The sequence below is a fragment of the Bombus affinis genome, chromosome 4 (assembly GCF_024516045.1).
Source record: "Bombus affinis isolate iyBomAffi1 chromosome 4, iyBomAffi1.2, whole genome shotgun sequence".
NCBI classification, from domain to species: Eukaryota; Metazoa; Arthropoda; class Insecta; order Hymenoptera; family Apidae; genus Bombus; species Bombus affinis.
The window spans coordinates 6409929-6430825 of NC_066347.1; the positions used below are offsets into that span (position 1 = coordinate 6409929).

The 20897-nt window shown below is 37.6% G+C and overlaps 1 protein-coding gene across 8 annotated transcripts in view; it reads left to right on the forward strand.

Annotated features, from left to right (window-relative positions):
* LOC126915697 (zinc finger protein chinmo) overlaps positions 1 to 16994 on the forward strand; it is a 72391-nt gene extending 55397 nt beyond the window's left edge. For all 8 annotated transcript variants that reach the window (XM_050720621.1, XM_050720622.1, XM_050720616.1 and 5 more), the window contains one exon: positions 7704 to 16994. In XM_050720621.1, coding sequence (XP_050576578.1) covers positions 7704 to 7936 — 233 coding nt within the window. In that variant the 3' untranslated portion in view covers positions 7937 to 16994. The remainder of the gene's footprint in view (positions 1 to 7703) is intronic.
* Positions 16995 to 20897: the final 3903 nt, after the last annotated feature.

Here is a 20897-nt window from a genome sequence, read left to right on the forward strand (position 1 = left end):
TTTTTAATTGCAGTTTAATGTCTCATTAGCTACAAGGTTATAGATAAACTGACAATTTGTAGGTGATTATAGGACATTCAAAAGCGCAAAAATCCACAGAATGCACGCGATATTCGTTAATATAATTTGTTAGACGTAATTCAATGTTCCCTCATTTATTCTTGTTAATGTGTGTTAATGTGTGAAGTTTATTAGCCTGGGATGTTTAGGATCTTATTTATTGCCTGAAATACTGCGCGAGGCAACGACGTAGCAGAATTTCGAATCCGACATTGAATTGAAGAGGACGAAAAGAATGTACTTAGAAAAGTATCTATTTGTAGAAAGAGGAATAAAATTATTATGGTTATTATTATTTGTCTGCTTTATATGTGCATACTGCTGTATACTCTTCATACAACTTTCTTTATGTTATTTTTTCTTGTATATATATATATATATATATGTCAGGGAACAATATAATTAGCGATAACCATAAAATTAGTAATAAAACTGTTATGATCCTATAAGAAACGCAATAAAATATATTAAAGAATCGTCGGTATCTTCCACAAACTCTTTAAGAATAATTAAACTAATTAAGAATAATACTCATCGGTTTGTTAATTAATCTAACAAAGTTTAACATTATAAAATCTATCGCAATTACATTACTATCCGTCTCGTGCTGCCATTTAATGCTGTCTCGGATAATATTTATATCGGGAATTATATCACCGAAAATAAAACGAACGATAACGAGGCAACTAATCTGAATAAAAATTGTGAACATATTCAATGTATCTAAATTTAAGAATTGCGCCGGATTAATCCGTAATCTAATCTATTCATTTGCATCGTTCTACTCGACGGTTGCAAGCTATGCATCTCTTTTTAATTTCAGATTATTTATCTTCTGTTTTCAAATTTATTCTTAAAAAATAACTTTTTATTTGAAGAGTATACTGTTCTTTTAAAGATTTTACAGAAAGGAAGGATCGCGATACTTCTTTTTCAATAATTGTTCGACGATCTCGACATTATTGAGATTTAACAATTAACCCATACGTTGCATATGTTCTATCATCTTCTTTATTATTATGTGAGTTGTCGTTTTAAATTTATGCGTTTCCGTATTTCATTGAATATGTATATTAAAATAAATATTATTATTTAAAATGAAGATCTGTTTGACAAAAGATACGAGGAAGAGTTTTAACCACATGTTAATAGCAGCGATGGTATTAATTAGCTTATTCGTTAATGTTGTAGTCCTCTTATCACATCCCTGTGTTTTGATAATAACGATATGTGCAAATATTGTACTTCCCATAGCCGTTCTTACATCCATCGATTATTATTATTATTATTCATCAAAAAGCTAATAATCATAAAAAATAATATGTACCTCGATTCTGCTAATGCACCGCTAAAGAAAAACAACGTAGCAAGAAATTAACGACAGCTTCACACATATAATACGTATTTCCTTTAACTCTAATTATTTAAAAACTGATCCATCTGCGAATCAAAATGTTCTGGCAGATGAGTCCAGGATAAAAATTCCGGCGATAAGATTGCCGATATCCAGCAATGCGGTCGATCGATCGTAAGAAGCCATCGTGAGTTGTGGTAGGGCTGTATCTTTCTTTCTGTTATTCGTTTCTTCGTCCGCTTGATCCATTCAGCTGAAAAGGGAGGAAAAGGGTCAGGCCAGCGGCGATGGGTGGGCAAGACCTTGGAGGCTGCTGCGTCTTCGTAACCGAACCTTTCCATTTTCCCCTCTCCGAGAATTCGAGCGGACTGTTGCGGGATTTCCTCACCTTCTAGACCCTTCGAGCACGCGCGGCCAATCGAAGGTCAAATCAGGAACCTCGTATTTTCCGTCAACTCCGCGTCGATGCTCTCAGGGTCCCCGTGTTTTAAGAAATCGACAGAAATTCGAACTTCTATCGGTCGGTCTCGTGGCAGATGTGATCTTTCGGTGTGTTTGTATCTTACATCGAGTGACGTGGATCTGGAACGAGATTAGGGATTAAAAGATTTCGAGATCGAGTGTGGGGCACGATAAGATGATGTTAAGTCGTGTTTCGAAACGGTGTTCCATAGTTTTTGGAACGATGGAAAGTTTAATTCGAGGTCTTACCGCGATTAAATCGAATTTTTATTCAGATCGTTAAACTTTGCTGTAATATAACATAGGTTTATGATTTTTGCTTAATACAGATTTAATGTAAATTAATTTTTAAAACGAGTTGCATTTGTTTGTTTTGTTTTAGAGGGAAAGGAAGATAGAAATTGTTCAATGGAAAATTGTCTAGTTTTATGAATGTTATTTTTTAAGATACTGGTAAATTATATTTTCACCTAAGTTTATATTTGTTTCTTTTTTTTTTTTTTTTTACACGGTTGTGCAATATTATGCATAGAAAATGTTCGAATTACCGAAAACAAGAATCACTGTTCTTGGGTTTGAAGAGCTCATAATTATTTAACTTAATGAGACCGACCTCGATTACGAAAAATATGATTATTTATTAGCGTGCATTGTATCTTCACATGCGGCTCGGTATCATCGCGTTACAGTATTATTATTCTGCAAGCACGTGTCAGGGTCACCTTCTGCGAAGTTTCCTACACGCACGTGTAGTCGAGCTTCACGCTCAAAATAATTTTTCCCGAAAATTACAGCATCGAGGAGAAAGGACGTTCTTCTGCATTCTTTGCATGTCTCTTCGTTCCACGTGCAATCGCTCTGTTATAGCCTTCGAATCTATTTCAACCTAACCATATTTTCATTTCGTTGAAAAATGATCTGTCGTGATATTTTGATTCTTTCTTAAAGACTTTCGATGTTTATCAGAAGTATTTCCACTTTATCGTCGTGTCTCTTATTTTTGCAACCAATTCTTCGTTGCCATCTTGGTATGATTTATGTCGAGTAGTTTCACTAATTATACAATTTTCCAATTATAAATTATCCTAATACGTAAGATACTTCGCCTCTTAAGTAGAAATGGGATAAAGTCCAACGAATAGAATCAATTTTTTATAGTATTCTCACGTTTTAGCTATATGAAATTAAGTATGACAGAATATTAAAATTCGAATTCTTAAATCATTTTTAAGTAGATAGAAATTGATAATTGTAATCTAATCTGCTTGCGTTTTTGCCAGTTTCCTTATATTTTTCTTGTAATATTGAAATATTATTAAGAAACAAGAATGCAAAGAGTCGAAATGGAAGAAAAGAAAGCTTTTTTAAAATTGTAAACGGTGCTAATAAAGGTAATCATGCTGGAATCGAATGCATCGAAGACGCGTTGCCGTTGATCGAGATGGTACGAAGTAACGTTATGTAATATAAATATACTGCGCGTCGAGCGCATGCCAGTTCTTTTTTCGTTTGCAGCTACTCACGACTTTCTTGATGGCTGATTATCGCCACGCACTGGCGAGCGAATTATTTGTCTTCCAGACTGGCCAGAAATAACGCCTCTTGTCTTATACTACTTCGCGTCTTACGCATTGTCTGTAACTACTGCAATCGCTGCACGTGAATCGTTGCGTGGGAAAACTGTCGCGCTCCGTCTATGATCGTCTTAGAGTAACAAATCAGAACATTAACAAATCAAATATAAAATGAAATGTTCGAAATGGTATTCAAGTTATGAAATACTAAATTCGATAAGAGTTTAAATTGATAACTCCTAGTGTCACACTGTAGAGATGCAAAAATACCGATTGTGTATCGCGAAAAAAATGGATTACATGTTATGAGAAAATAGAGCTCAATTTCCTTTTACGTTTCATTTCTGTTCGATATTATTCATCACCTTAAACAGCATATATTTTCGATTAAAAATCTGAATCCACGCGCTAAAGCTATTTTCTACGATATTTACGATCTAGTGAAACAGTTAACACGAATAGCACAAGCTCTTATGTTTTCAACAATCCAGAACGAACAAAGAATAATATTGACTACTCAGAGAAACTCATTAACATAGAACAGTCTAACCACTAACATCGATGTAAAAACTTCCACCGATATCACAATCTCCACGACTGACTCAACAGAACCCAATCGATGGATATTCAACCGAACGACTCGACGATGATTTGAAAAAAACTTTTCGATCGCCTCACTTTCACCTAACGATTTTACATAATAGAAAATGCAACCGTTTTACACAACCTATTACAATCTTGGCACGTAACAGAGTCGAAGGGAGGCGAACGAAACGAGACGAAACGACGTCTCGATCGAAAACTTTTTAAGTAACTCTTGGTCAAGCGTGAAATCCTTCGGGAAGGAAATACGAGAAAAAGACGAAGGAGACGATAAAACGCGGTTTCGAAATGCGCAGCTGTGGCACGAGAGATCTGTCAACTGCAAGCAACAGTACTTATTCTATCTGGATTCTCTGCAATTTAATCGGTCGGCTAAGCACGAAAACACGCCAGGAGGTCCTGTTTGCCGGCAGGTTAAACGCTGTAGGTTCCATCTCGATCAATTTTCGAGGGTGGAGGAACCGAACCAGAGGATGTCCTGTAATAATCGTCGATACACGCGAAATCCGCAAATTTCCAGGCAAGGCAGATGGCGTAGCCTTTCGCGGAAGCGATCGTTCTCGCTTCTTAAACACCGGCATCGCCGTTTTTCGTTTCTGCGTGTCTCAGGGGCGTATTTACCCCGCGGGCTCTTCTTCTATACATATACCTGCCTCTCATTTCACCTTTCTCTTTTTCTCCTCTTTTCCTTTGTCTTCCGTTTCCACGTCGTCTTCTTCCCTTTTAATTTTTTCTCGTCTCTATCGCTCTCTTCAGTCCTCTTCTGCCAAACATTTAGGTACTTTCGTCTTGTTTTCTATCCAGTTTAGATTCTTCTCTTTTATCTCTGTTCTCTGGTTGTCGAATTTTCATGTTGCAATTTTAATCGTTTGGTTTCAGATTAAAAGGCTTAATATTTTGAGAAGAAGGATTATGATAAGATATTTGAAAATATATCGTTGTTGCTGATATATGAAGCTACACGCGTAGCATTTACCGTCACGATTAATGCCATAATTTCTCTCTAAAGAAATTATTACGAGGACAAAATCCAATAATGTAAATTTTCTGATGTTTCTTTCATAACTTCCTCAAATTTAAATTTTATTTCCTTTTTTGTAGCTGTACATTCCAGCTCGATTTGAAAATGGTCTTCTTTTTAACATACGATATAGATTAATATTTTGTACCAAAATATATAAATCAATAGAAATATATTACCAAAAGTATTATAAATGATAAAAGATAAAACTGTAATTAAATTTAGACTAGTCACGACAAAGTATCGAATGTGACTCAGAAAACTCAGAAATGCTTAAGAAATCTTTTAATAGACAAACACGATTGTATCTAAAATAGCCGAAAAGATGGATTAAATTCTTCTTCTTCGTTCTTTCTGCAGCTATCTTTCAGGATCTTCTTTGCTACTCTTACGTTCTCTTCTCTGTCAGTCAAAGGACCGTTCACCCTTCTTTTTTAACACCATTGGCTTCTGTCCTCGGCCCGCACGCATTTTTCTAATCCCCACTCGTAGTCAATTCCATGCGGAGAACGTTTGGTTCGCCTTTGTCTTCGGGCAGCGATCCTTCGTGAATTTCATAGTCAGCTGCACGAAGATCGAGCCCCGCGGCCCCGTTTACTTTTTCTAGGATGGCCCGTCTTTATTTTTAACCTGCTACCCGCCGAAAAGAAGAACGAGCCGCGCTACTAGACGCGTGCACGCGCGCCGCTCGCGATGAACGCGCGCCACTCGCGATAAACGCGCTCGTGCACTTCGATCTTGGGTCCCGGGGACATTTTTCATGGTTCGCGATGCTTCTGGGAATGGAAAGTTTTTGCGAAATTTACATATTTATTTATTTCGAAATTTCGATGTAAAAAAAAAGTAAGATTGTTTGGGAAAAGTTGAAATTGTTCGTGCAAGCATCATTTTACGTCACTGGGAATATTTCCTGTTTCGTTGGCATTTTATTTTTCGTGGAATTTACGTATGACATTTTTTTACTGTACAATTTATAGAATGCATATATGAATGACTTTTAGATTTTGTAAAACCGAAGGATTTGAGCGTATTGGGAAGCTCTGTTTCATGAATTATTTATATTATTTGATTTATATATTATTTATACATAAGAAATACTCGCTTTACAAATTCTTTGCTACAATGTGGAAAAATATTTTGGAATCTGTAAAGAGTGTAAATGCGTACGAAATTTTACGTTATATTGCACTTCGACAAAGAAACTTTCTTTCATTGGACAATATAAGTAAGAAATTGAAGTATAAGTAAACGCATTTTATTATGATTTTTCTTATGAAATCTTAAAAATACGAGGTTCGATACAAACCAGGTTTAATCTAATCTACTTTGCGTTATTAAACACACATTGAGTCATTATTATTTAGTAGGACGATAATATAAGCGAAAAATAGCAGTTCAAGGGTAAGTAAGTAGACAATGCTACATTATACGAGGACTGTTGCGACTGTGGTGAATGCAATGAATTCCATGAATGCTAATTAAAGATTGCTCGCTAAGAAGATACTCGTTAAAGATCTCCTTGCAATATTCATATAAAGAAATTTTCTATATCAAAGAAGTGCAATATTCTCCCCAAAAAATATGTCTTCTAAATGTGTTATGTATTCTAAGAAAAATACTTGCTTCCAAAAATTTTAGCCACCGTTCTACATGCGCGTCTACCAAATTAGATGGTCAGAATAAACCGGAAATTATTCAGATTCCATAAAAGTAGGCCCCGAGGAAGGTTTAAAACCACAGTTCTTCCACTTAGATCGGCTACTATTCATTCTACAAAATCCTGTTCTGGGAATGCTCTGAATAATTGTAAATATATGGTTATTACTAACGATAATTCATTTGTTCGCATGATTCCGTCGGAAGAGACATAATCGATAGGCTTTTATGAACAGAAAATTCTCAAGGAAACGGAATACCACGGGAATAAAAGCACGGAATATTCGTGTTCACGGTAGTTTCTAATATTTAACGACTGGTTTCACATAGCCTAGAGAAAATGGTAAGGTGTGTAAATGTTGCTATCAATTCGGTCGTGACGAATGGGAATCTTCACGCGTTCCTCGGCGTCTTTGCCGATGGAAGTTCAATTTTATTTGCCGTAATCTCCGTAAAACAAATGAAACGATTGAAATTGAAAAAGTGATAAATTTAAAAATAAAATTTATCGTGTATTTCCATCCTTACGAAAAATATAACAAAGATGATAGACCCATTCAAACAATTGCCACAGGGTTAAATAAAACAGACATACGAGCTGGTCATGAGTTTAAAAAACCACCCATATATCTCTCCTCGGATCAACTCATTAATACTGCAAACGATAATGCCAGAAAATGAAAGAATTGCTGAAAGAAATATAAAAATGGGTCAGATAAATACCCTTGCCCGAATCGACGTAATTACAATCAACCAATAACAAATAACAAAATTACTAAATTAATCTAACAAAATTAAATAGAAGTAAAAACTATCAAATAACAATACCTATTTCCCTTGTATCAGTCAAGAAGCTGATATTTTCACTATATGATAAAAGGATCGTTCAAAAAAATATAGACTTGGACAAATACGTTTTCTCAAATGAATGCGTTGATACTACAAATAACACTATCGATATTCGTGATTGCAGGCAAGAAACTGAAGTGTCCATACTGCGAGAAGCTGTACGGCTACGAGACGAATCTGCGAGCCCACATACGGCAGCGTCACCAGGGTATCAGGGTGCCGTGTCCTTTCTGCTCGCGGACGTTCACGCGGAACAACACCGTCAGACGACACATTGCACGGGAGCACAAGGCCGAGCTGAATCTGAAGTCCTTCCAACAAACAAACCACTCGATGTCAGACACGGTGCCGCAGTAACGGCGTCCTCGTTGTCATCGTCGTCATCGTCGTCGTCGTCTTCGTCGTTGCCATCGTGGTTGTCGCTGTCATCGTCGCGATGACATCGAAGACAGCCCTGTGGCTACTCGAGTTACCTGCGAGTGGCACGAAACGGAAATACCACGAATGCTGGAACGAGGAAGAAGCAACGAGGGCGAAGGTCTGTCCACCTTTTCCCTCGACCAACGGCGGTCAACGCCATCCCCATCCCATGTAGCATCCGAGTGGCGCTCGGGACTAAACATTTCCTCCGCGAAATCGCCACGCTGCGATTGACAGCGTTGCGCCGGAAGTCAACCGACGCTTTGACAGCGATGTCGACAAAGGAACTGTCCCGCTGTGTCTCGTCTCGGCGATTCTAATAGTTGTCAATTACACCAGTCGTGTTTTCGGCTGAGCGATTCACCGGCCGAAAGCGTCTCGAGAGCGTCACTATGAAAGAGCAACCGCCGGAACACAAAGAATCGAGCTGAAGAATTAGATAAATTTACCGCTTATGCAGATGGTTCGACGTGACGTTCGACTTATTTGATCGCATCAAACAATCACTGACACATACTCGAAGGCTCAATGGATGCTGGACTTTCAAAAGATTCTTCGTGTTTTGGATTATCATTACTTTGAAGATTCACGTTGCTCTAAGGATTGCACGCTCTTGATACGCTTTTGCGGATACGAATTGCGTTTCTTGGAATAAATTGTGGAGGATGGACGTGGCGTGAACTTGGATGCGACAGAGGTTGTTGACCAGATGTAGTAGAAAAAATTGTCGTGCTAATCGGATCATAAAAAAGGTTAGCATTGGAAGAGAGGGAAGATGAAAGAAGGTAAAGGAAGATAAAGGAAGATAGAAGAAGGTAGAAGAGTGAAGCTTGGAAAAACGTCGACGTCCGATTACTCGCGTATCTCGCACAAAGGTACGAGTGGGATGATTAGGGGTGGGATTGAGGGAGATGAAAGCTCGTCGCGCCTCGGACACGCTCGCGAAATAACGCTGGATAATCACAAAACTAGTCAATAAAAGTGCAACGTCGAGTAAGAGTTATTAACTATAAAAGAGAAAGTTGAAGAAAAACAGTTTTTAAAAGAGCGCGATAAAAGATAGGGAAGTTAGAGACAAGCGTAACGCCGAAAGATCGAAACCGAAGAAAAGACGCGAATAGTTGAAAGCATGTTGAAACGCAGATTCACAATGTCAAGAGAGATTAAGCGAGTAAATTACGAGGAAGATGAATAAAAAAAAAGACGCATATCTCAGGTGAATCGTACTACCGTAAGCCAGTAGTTCTCGATTTATTTTATTATCTTTTTCGCCCTTCTGCTTTGTGGTTTACATATACATATATATGTATTTATACAATTCTTCACCATATTTTTTCGACGACTCCTCGCGTGAACGATCAGGATCGTTTTAAGGAGTCGTACGAATACCGATTAATATATATAGTATAAATATAAATATACCGAACATATAAATGAAAACGGTGCAAGCGCTGTTACGAGAAATAGGTTTAAATGAATGAAGCGTCTACTTACTGCCGCTACTTTATTTTATTCGATAGTTACGATCATGTTACCGATGGATTATTAAGAATTATCGAACTGATTACCAAATCACAATGCATTGAAACGCTGTTATTATATATTGATACTTTTACCGATTCTACCGCGGAGAAATAACACTGGTACTATTATTGCTGTTGATGTCGAGAGCCTAGGGTCAAGACACGGGTGATATCCGTACATAATTCAACACTTTACAACTTAAACACGTACGCGTTAGTGCCAAACAAACTGAGAACACAAAGAAAGGAAACATAGACATTAAATCGCATTTTCTCGATCATACATTTTTCTACTCAGGATAGGTAATCGAATTTCTATTATTTTTTTACGCATCTCCACACACGAGACGGTAACATAGAGACGACGAACGACATACACTTTATCCGTGAAAAAAGCACACATATCCGGAAAAGAGAGATAGAGTGGTGCAGATTTTTCTTGTAAAACCAACACTGACGCATACCATCTTCTCCACTTTTATGTTTTTCTTCTCTTCTTTTTATATAGATATACCGTCGTTTTATAAAGAATTTATGAGATTATTAACTACAATGATAAAGAATGGACAGGTTGTCGAGTTACCATATTATTAAATATATCATGTAGGCCACGTGTGTAGATTCTTCTTGGTGAATGCGTGCAAAGCGGAGGTTCGTATCGCGCGAGAAAATAAGCAATAATCGTTAAGATACATAGAGAAGAACTGATCTTTCCTTTTTGTAAGAATGTTGTTTTTTTATATCTCTCTAAACGCACTGTATATATAACCAAGGGACGCCTGTTCTTAAACGTTATTATACACGAACAGGAGTTTCCTGGTGAAAAATCAGGGCGTTCCACGTGCTACGTATTACGATACGAGATCCAAGATTTTTTAGCGAGTACGTTTATATTTACCTGATCGATGAAGAATCACGAAGCAATCGCATTCGCTTGGAAAGATCTCAAACGTGACGCGTTGTACGTCACGAAGAACAATCACTACCACTTTGTTACCTGTTTACAATGTTTAAATAGCGGACTTTTGTCCGAAGCAATAGTCGAGGATAATATATAATAGGTGATATAATTATGAAACCAATAGACCAGGACGAACAAGAAAGCATAGGGAATAATTGCTTAGATACCGGTTGTATAGAATGTGATCAATGCAATAGTTTATTATTAACGATTTAACCTATAAATAGATATATAGATACTCCTAGTCAGGATAGCACCACAATATTACTTGTTGCAGTATTTCACACGTTTATATTACAGACTTCTATCTTCTCTCTTTTTATTCTTTCTCCACTATTACGAACTCCCAGCCGTTCTTTTTTCTCCCTTTTTATTATTATTATTATTATTCGTTTATCATCGTTTTCTTCATATCCGTCAGTATCTTGTCTTTTCTCTCGCTCATCTCTTTTTCTCCTATTTTTATTTGTTTGTTACGTTACAGAGGAAAATCAGAGTTTAACGAGAGTTATCTCACAACGATATGCCTATCTTCTTAAGATATCAAAGACAATAGTTAATAGGGGATTATTTAGTATTTAAATGGTCGTAAAAGGTTTAGAATATATTAGTAAAAGGAAACTATTTGTTTCGTTTCCGTTTTCGTTGTCTCGTTCTTTCCCGTATTTTCTTGTTCGCGTTGCATGTGTTCTTTTTACGTTTCTACATTCTCTGCATAATTCTCTCTTTTTTTTTTTTACGTTTTTCTTATTTTCTTAAATACGATATCAAATCGCGAACCGGATTGTTCGCGTATTCTGCCAAATGACGATACGTATGACAGTACTACCTCATCGTTTTTTATAAGAATGCATACAAAACACAGGGAACATTGAGAGACCACTGATAGAATAACATCTGTACATTCCGTACAGCCGCCACTACTCGTCCGGTTAATGTCGGGATTATTCTCCTGCTGTTATACCCTGAGAGACAGGGTACGAGCGTGAATCTTGAAGCTCTTCATCGAAATTCCATGCAATATTAATATTTATTTTCCAAACATGCTGTCATTCAACACATACGAAGAATATAATGAGTTATAATTTCTGTTTTTCAACGAAACAATTTTCTGACAACTAATCTCAATATTATTGAAATTGTTGTATATTTGGTTTTTCGAATTCAATGTGTATCATTATATCAGGATATTTGAAAAAACAGCGTTCAGTGCTGCAACATTAGTTATACATTTGGTTTCATACAAAAGGATTTATTAATTGCCTTAGGAAGATTATATTCATTTACAATTATATCATCAGAGAAAATACTTTGCGAATCAGAAATTTAAAAAGACGAACTTGTCACATTTTCTTCGCACGATCTTCGCGTTGTAATCGTTCGTAGAATTTGTGGAAGATCGTTTTCGTTCTAGCATTTACAGATCGTACAAACGACGTCTCCTCCGAACTTTCAAACAATTTCATTTTATAGACATTAGTTTAACGCAAGTGCCGTAGTAGCAAAGGAATTTCTGATAGACGAAAAGCTTCAAGGATCGCAAGCACACGTGATATATAAGCTCTACATACGATTATATAGTAGATCAGTTTTTTTACGAAGTTGCATTATCGCATACGTACACAACTGTATATGTAATAACTTACCATTATCTAATAACTTTCCACTATATAAGCACAGTGAGACACGTGAATGTGAGTACGCGCGTGTGTGTGCGTGCGTGAGCGCGAGAGACTGCGTGACAATTTACAAATAAAGAAACGCGGCGATTTCATCGTTTGGCAAGCGAAGTCTGGTTCCTCGGACCGATCACGATTTTTCAGTCAGAGAAATGCGAAAAAGAAAAAGAAAGAAGAACGAAATCAGGTGGAAAACAAAGGAAACAAACGAAAGTATTGTTTCATCATGAACAAAACGAAAAACATGTGAACTGAAAAAAGATATCGCGAGTGTGCAGTGCACAGGTTTAATTAGCGAGAGCGAAGAAGTTTTCAACAAATGGGGTTAAAATGGAGAAAATCCAAGTGAAAATATCAAATCAGCGATAAGTGTTTCGAGTGCACGCGTGCTTGTTTCGTCGACGAATTTCGCGGATCATGTTTTCCGATAATCTCGAAGGGGTTGATAACAAAATAAAAAAAAAAAAAAAAAAAAAAAACATTCTAAGAAAGAAACTCGAAAGCTGACGAACGAAAAGAGCATAAATGGAAATTGAAAAGGAAAAACCATACGAGACGTTTTTAGGAGGGCAAATTATTTAGATCCGGACGCGAAGGTGATAACCGATGTTCTTTTAGGGCTGACTAAAGGGTGAATTTCTCGAGGATGGGGCTATAAAAACATTTTAGACGACGTGAAAATTAATCATAGAGGGTGGACGAGGGGGCCTCAAAGCAAAAAGCAAAAAAACAAAGACGCTGCGAGAAGGGGGATTATTCAAAAGTGTTATGTGTCGTTTACGTATGTGATAGGAACATACACACACGCGCACACACATCTACACTGCACGTACATACACGTTTATGTACGAAACAGAAAAATACACACAGAACGTACACGGGATACGTCGCAAAATGATCGATTTGCATATATGCGCACGAGTGTAAATAATTTTGGTACGCATACGTACTTTGGTTAAATTTTATTTCCTTTGTCTCTTCTTTTGTTTTCTTTTAAATTAAGCCGGAAAGATGTATACACGTTTTCTTTTCTTTTCTTCTTCTTCTTTTTCTTTTTTTTTTTTTTTTTTTAACTTTTCTCGGCTACTCTGCCAAGTAGAAACGAACGAAGCGAAAGATCGGGAGTAATGTTAAGATCGTACAAACTTTAGTATTAAGTTTACACTTTTCTTAAGCGATTCCCTTCATTTTTATTTCATCTAATATCGTTCCCTATTATTTTTCTTTGTTTTCGTTCTCTTTTAGGTAATTTTGGGGTGACGTTCGTAACGAAAATTCGGGCGTTTAGGATAATGCGTTTATGTTCACAGTTGCGAATGTTTAAGAGGTTTGGGGCTAAAAGGCCATGTTCTTTTTTGTTGCTTCGTCGTTAGCTGTTACGAATTTGCTTACGTAAAAACACGCGTGTACAATGTATATACAGGTGTATATATACGAAGTTAATGAATCGAGTAACGAGTGACGAGCAATCGATCGTGTTTGGGCAGGGGATGGAAACGAAAGTGAAAGATCGCTGGATCTGAAACAGATTAAACTTACACCCGTGTGTTGCTATTCGTCGAATTATGAATCGCGTAGAATTCTTTTCCATATCCGTAATTCTCCTGTGTTCGAATTGCTTCTTCTTTTCCGTTTCGTACTCGATCGCTTTGCAAATGTCCTTTGTCATAATTTCTTTCGTAAGTAAAAAGCTTTTCAATCTCAAGGAAAAAGAAACGAGATTCAAAAGTCGCATATTTTCAAATTTATTTTTACACATGTTTTTTATCTGTCTAATGTTATTTTCGATAACGAAGTTTCTCGATCGTTTTGAAGATTACGAAATTATATTGGAAATGTTACTTGAAATCAATTCACGATTCACAAGAGTAGCTTTCAATGTCCCCTTTTTCCGCGTAAAGTTCCGCGCTGCCTGACCGTATCCCAGTGTGATTGGAAACACATAAACACGCACACACGAACACGTGTATACAAGCACAAACACACATAGGCACACGCATATAGGAGGGCCGCGGTATCGTGCGTACGCTTAGCGTGCATATATCCACGTTGCGAAGCCACGCGCCAGCGTACGCACACGTATGTACCATTATTGTATCACGGCGTAGGATAAAATGTTGCATGTTGTTTCTATAATATGTGTTTTACGGATTGAAAATCCTTTAATAGATGTCGTGTGTGACACAGCTTGGCGAGGCGAGCTTTACACCGCGGGTCGACCGAATCGTTTTGAATTTCCCGCGTGAATCACGAGCGTCGCGGAGAAGGAAGAAAAAGAAATTAGAAAAACAAGGGTAGTGACTTAAAAAGGGGTAGAAAGGCGTTAGACAGCAGAGAGTTCGATGAAAGACTCTTGAGTTTCAAGGAAAGACAGAAAATTAGGTTGATAATCGGTAGGGATCGCTAAAAAAATCGGTACGAAGTCGGCGAAAAGTAAAGGAACTAGGAATAAACCTCGTTTGAAGGACGCTCGACACCCGCGACCGAGACTCGCGGTGTAAACGGGCTTTCCACGATTTAAAAAAACGTAAAATGAAAAAAATATATGAGTAAAAAAAGAGATGGTAATCCTTCGTCACTGATGTTTGGCAACTGAGATCGCGTGGGTGGGCAGGTACAGTTGTCGAGGATAGAATAAGAACATTGGCAGAGGCGAACGAAAAACAAGGGGAGGGGGAATGAAAGGGTGACGGCAGAAAGACTGTCACCGTGGAAAATAATTAAGGATCGACGGAGATTGTTGCATGCTCGCGGTGAAAAACGAAGGAGGATAAGGGTCGATGTTGTCGCTGCACCTGGGCTGCGCGTGCACTGTCTACTTATACTATACCGTTTGATCGTTGTATAGTATAAAAAAGAAAAAAGAAAAAAAATACAGTAATAGTACTATACCATAGTTGATAATGATTGCATAGTACATGTATCACGCACGCATAAGCATATTTAAACGTGACGAAAAAGTATAAAAAAAAAAAACATAACATTAATAAGAACGTAAGGAACGTACATTACGTAACGAACCTACATCTTCTTTTTCTTTTGGCGGCAAGATCGAATTAATCGATTGACGATTATTACGATTACGATTATAATATTGTAAAACTGTAGGGCTGATATTGTCGCGCAGCGGGGCTTCGATTTCGGTGGCGTGCGATCCTCGAACGGGGATAAACGTTTGAGCGGTCGCGACTTATAGTACAAAATAAACTGTAATGCGTTAAGGGGTATAAATGAAGTAATCGATGGAAAAACGCGATGATGAAATAGATGACGATCGCAGATTTTTGTAAACTTACTATACACGATGTATTAAAAGAAATGATCGCAATTACGATACTGATCGACGATGACGACGACGATAAAGATGATGATGATGATGATGATGATGATGGGTTTTATATAATATAGTTGAATTTGGACGGCTAAAGAGACGGGCATCGGTAGAACGGTCAAGGGTTCGATGAACGCGATTTAATTAAGCTCATAACACTGCATTTCTCGATCTCGCCGTTTATTATACCGAATGTTGTATACAGATTGGATGAGGAGGCGTATAATCCTGTTCGATGGATCGTGATTGATCGTTGATCGATAAAAGTCGTCGATATACAGTTTTTAACATTTCTTCTTTCTTCGAGATCTGATGAAATTGAGCGAAGCAACGTCATTGCGATTTCCAAGCACGGTATGCTATACGATTTGTCAGGATTTTATTTCCGAATGATGCGATAGACCGATTGTCTCTGCTCTGCTATTAAGAATATAAAACTACCGTATTTGTTTCTTTTTCTTTTTTTGCATCGCTATTACATTACAAAATCGCAACGACGTCACCTGGCTCGTTTGCAGCAAATCTAATAATAATGAAATATCATGTTACGATAGCTAAGTTACAAGAAGAATCGGCTAAGTTTAATCTATGCAACGAGACGCATTATCCACTCGACGAGATATCGATATTTCTGTGATACGCAGGAAAGGAAGGAGGACACGTTTACTTTAAGCAGCGAACGTGCCGGAAGTTTAAATACCCATTACATATCAGTTTCAGGGAGATCGATCGCCCATTACTTTAACTATACTTGTCCCGTTTCATGTGATCCTCGTGAATCCTCTTTCCTTTATCTGGAATTGCAGAAGAACTGATTGTTCACCGACTGTTCCATGTGATCGTACTTTATACCAAATAGCTCGCAATAGTTAATATTATAGTTACAGAGTTGTTGAGATTGTTTTACTACAGACTGCTGTGTTTGCAGCCGACTTTATATGTTTCTTAATCGTTCAGAGACGATATAAGAACGACTTAAACCCAGAGAATAGATAAGAACGATATAAATACAAATATTTGCGATTGATACGTAGAAAATAGGTCCGAATGCTTGTTATGTACGAGTGTTAATAGCAGAAAGGATGAAAAGACTGGTGAAACTCGTCACTGCCACTAAGTAATCGAATCCTTCCGTGATCGGTTCGCCGATGCAAGCTCTGCCGTTCATCACAGTAACAGAACACAATACTTCGTCATACACACTAGTACAAATGCTACCTCACACAAGATATACAGGGTGCAGAAGAAAGCAAAAGAGCGAGAAAAAAAAAAGAAATGAATAGAAGCTTAAAATAAATCTCTGTACATAAAAGATGACACAATTTAAAAGGAAAAAGAAAACGGTATTTTGCGATAGAATCAAACGTCCCAGAGGTGTCGATGATCGGCATACGGTCCGACGTATTCTAAAGAAAACGACGATGGCAAGAAAAGAAAAGAAACAAATTGTAGTAAAAAAAAAAAAAAAAAAAAAAAACGAAAAGAAAAAAAAAATAAGAAAGATGGGAAAACACAGACGATAGTTAAACAGAGATCAGAATAAAAAAAAATTCGAAACGGGTTCGATGTCGTTGATCGAAACGACACGACTCGTACTCCACGGTGTCCTTTTCTCAGGAATAATGAAAACCAAGTACAAACTACAAAGTATAATAGTCGATAAGATTAACATAAATCAATAATCAAGCGATGCAATAGTCGAGTGTATAGTAGGGATCGATCCGGTGTAACTTGTACGCCGTTTCTCTTTGTCTCTTTCTCGCTCGTCCCTCCTTGCTATCTCATTTTCCCCTTTTCTCTCTGTCTTTCGTCAGAAAGAAACTAACTTGTTGTTAACGATAACCGCTGCCGCGAATCATTAAAATATGAAACGTGTTTCGCGCACGACGACGCTACGTTACTTATGGCACCGTGTGTTAATTACGCATACAAAAGATTAATTAAGTGCTCGAACGACCAGTTTCCTCTTCATTCTCACGTATCTTGCTCGTTCTTTCTGCTCTCTGTTAAACAGCGGCCATGCTCGTTAGAGCCGTTTTCGCTTCCGTTCGCCGTTTCATTCATTATGGGCGAACAAAGAGCAGAAACAGCACTTTATGATAGCGATATCATTGCGCTAACAAAGAGGAAGATACGTTTGTGAGAGAGGAAACAAGTGTCGCTTAAATAATGAGCCAATTAACGCGGGAATTATGTATCGTAACGACGATTCCGCGTTAAAGGAGCGACGAACGTTGCTCGTTCGCCGCGTACTTCTTTCGATTCACGAATTTGTTAATTGTTTTAATCTCTTTATCCTTATCGAGCGCTGCTGAACAATTTCCTTCGATGATCCATCTCCATCCGACACTTCTCATCGCGATGCAATTATTCGTCTAAGGTTAGGTTCATCGGACGCGTCAGACTTTATTCCTTAATCTTTTTTGAATTTCGCGCCACGGCACATTCCACCGTGGTTATAAGTGTTCTTGTTAAGATGTGTTCGTTCTTTGTTGACCGTTTTGTTACGTGGTGTTTCTCTGCCGGTCGGATGTTCCCTTACCGAATACTTTTTTTTTTTCATTTTCGGTGCCTTTTCTTTCTCCCTGTCTATTTTAAAGAAACGGAACGTACATTTCGTACGAACTTTCATGATAATGAAACATTTCTTCTTTTATTCCGTTTCGATCTTCATCTCACCAGACATTCGGTTTAAGCGTTCTGCTTACCATCTCGTATAGAACTCTCCTATTTTGTTCATCTTTGCAAGATCTTTTGGAAAAAATTTTTAATTGGATTCTATCCCCAAGTTTTATATTTTGCATACGACTTTATCGTTCTTCGTCTTTTCGGAAACATCTTTCTTTATAATAAAGAAGAAGCAAAAGATCGATTATACAAGTAAACAAATGCGAACATTCGTCCGGTTGCATTTTATTCTCAAACGCTATTGTCTACAACATGGTTCAGTTTCGTTCCTCAAAGAAATCTCTTTTTAATTTCCACTTCCCATCGTCGTCCTCCTAATATCTTCTTCACCACGAAGTAATAGACCTGCCCCTTTCGTCTTACGTTGGGAATTTCGTTATACTCGGAAGAAACGGACAAACCATCATCTCAATTCTCGTGCATCTATGACATAATCTTTCTACTGATAATAATAATAGTAATAATAATAATAGTAGGTGTATACGAAACCGTTTCTACCTCAATGAAACAAACGTACACGTATACATAGCTAACACGTACACGCATAAACTCGTACATACAGACGCATATACACTCGCACAATGTGCACACATACACACACGTACATACACGCACACACACACATATACACACATACAAAATATATTTACGGTACGCATAGACGATCACGTTAATTACAAATAACGTTCGTACAATTGTGTGTCGCTTACGGTTCCTTCTCGGTTTTTCTTTCTCATGTGTCCCATTGAGAGAAGTATTATTTTTCTACGCGACGCTCGGCGTAATACCGTGCGTTTCATTTTTTTGTATCATACAGAGGAAACGAAAAATGAAAAAGAAATATGGAAGAGCATGTAAAAGAAAACAAAATCAGAAAACCGCAACAAAATCGGATATACGTAAAAGTAATAATTATATTGTATGATATAAGAGAGATTTAACGATTACGATGATGATGATGATGATGATGATAATGATGATGATGATGATGAAGAAGAAGAACTATAGCTGCCGCGAATAAATATATCGGATAATAGCACTGTCCTCCGTTCTTCCACCTTTTCTCCACCCCTTTTCTCCTTTTCGAAACTGCCTCCTCAAACATACCATCCTCCTGCCCCCGCCCCCATCAACTCCCCAAACCTAATCTAACCCAATCTTTCCATCCTATCCTCCCTTCAGACGACCGAGTTTATGTAAATAACATCCGTTTATATTTATTTATTTATGTTTCTATGCGCTGGACGCGTCTAAGTTACACGCAATTTCAAATTAATCGATAACTATTCCTATTGATAGAACGAAAGAGAGTACACTGATTTTTTCAATATAAATATAAAATGGTATATATATATAAATATATAAATATATAAATAGATAGAGTATATTATATGTAATATTAAGAAGGTACTTGTTTAGATCATAAGCGTGCCCCGAACTCGTCGCCCCGCGATGCGACATTGCAAGTCGAAGACAAAAGATGAAAAATATAAATTAAAAATGGAATATTATATATTATATATATATAAATATACATACATACACGGACACACACAGACATATATAGAGACAGACAGACAGGAACATAGGAACATACACAGACACGCATATACGAAGAAGAGGACGAAAAAAAAGAAGATGCGAAGAAACGACGAATGAATTAATAGAATAAACGCGATTTGTAAATCGCTGAATCACGCGGTGCACGCCATATTCGAGTTTCTCCTCTTCTTGTTCGCGAGCGAAATTTCGACTTAACGTCGACTAGTTTAGGAGATAAACGAGGATCGACGATGTCGAGGGGATGTACTCTGGGCATTTCCGCTTTAAGAACGCTAGGGAATATAAAACTCGAAGATAAGAAGCGTCGGAAGATTATTTGAAGGTTCGATCGATAGCCAATTATTTTATTTCGCATTAATGTTTCCCAGTATTGTCTATATATTTCAGTTTCCTTTTTAACGAAAATTCGATTGATCGATCGTTCCTTTGGAAAGAAAACGGAAACAGTGATGCTTTATTTCAATTTTTTTCGTTTACATATAATTTTACAGAAGAGTTCAAAGGAGCAGCGTATGGAACGACGCTTCTATCATAGTAGTTTTACGTTCCGCGATGAAGATGAAAATTCTCGTCGTCTCGACATCGATCGCGTATTCAATATACGTAATCATCGGTCCGCGCGTTCTCTTCGTCGGCATCGATTCGGCAGAAACGACCGTTCTTGTTGTGTATTTTATCTCGAAAGAATAGAGGAAGATCGTGGCTTGCACCGCAGATCGTACACGGTGGTTACCAATTTTGTTTTTAAGTTGAAAGATTAAGTTTTGCGTTACGATTATGAAGGAAATGCGAGGAAGGTGCGTGGTGGATACGAGAAGGAACGCGAAGAATACGTAATGAAAGAGTGTACGAGAGGAGGCGGCAAAATGGCAGATGCCTCCAGCGTGAACGGAGCGCGCAAACCGTAGTTGCGTTTTTCGTGTATGCAAAATCATACTTTTGCATTCTATTTACAGAATTATTTTATTTATACGGGAAACAGTGCGCCTGTGTGCGAATGCGTGCGTGACGATGCGTGAATGTGCTTCGGCACGTGTTAAAAATTCATTTCTAGCATAAGCCGAATATTCGAAATGTTTTCAAAATTGATCCCTATGAAACCGGAAACGAAATGCATTTTTAATACGTCGAAGACGACTAGGTACGCCTTGAT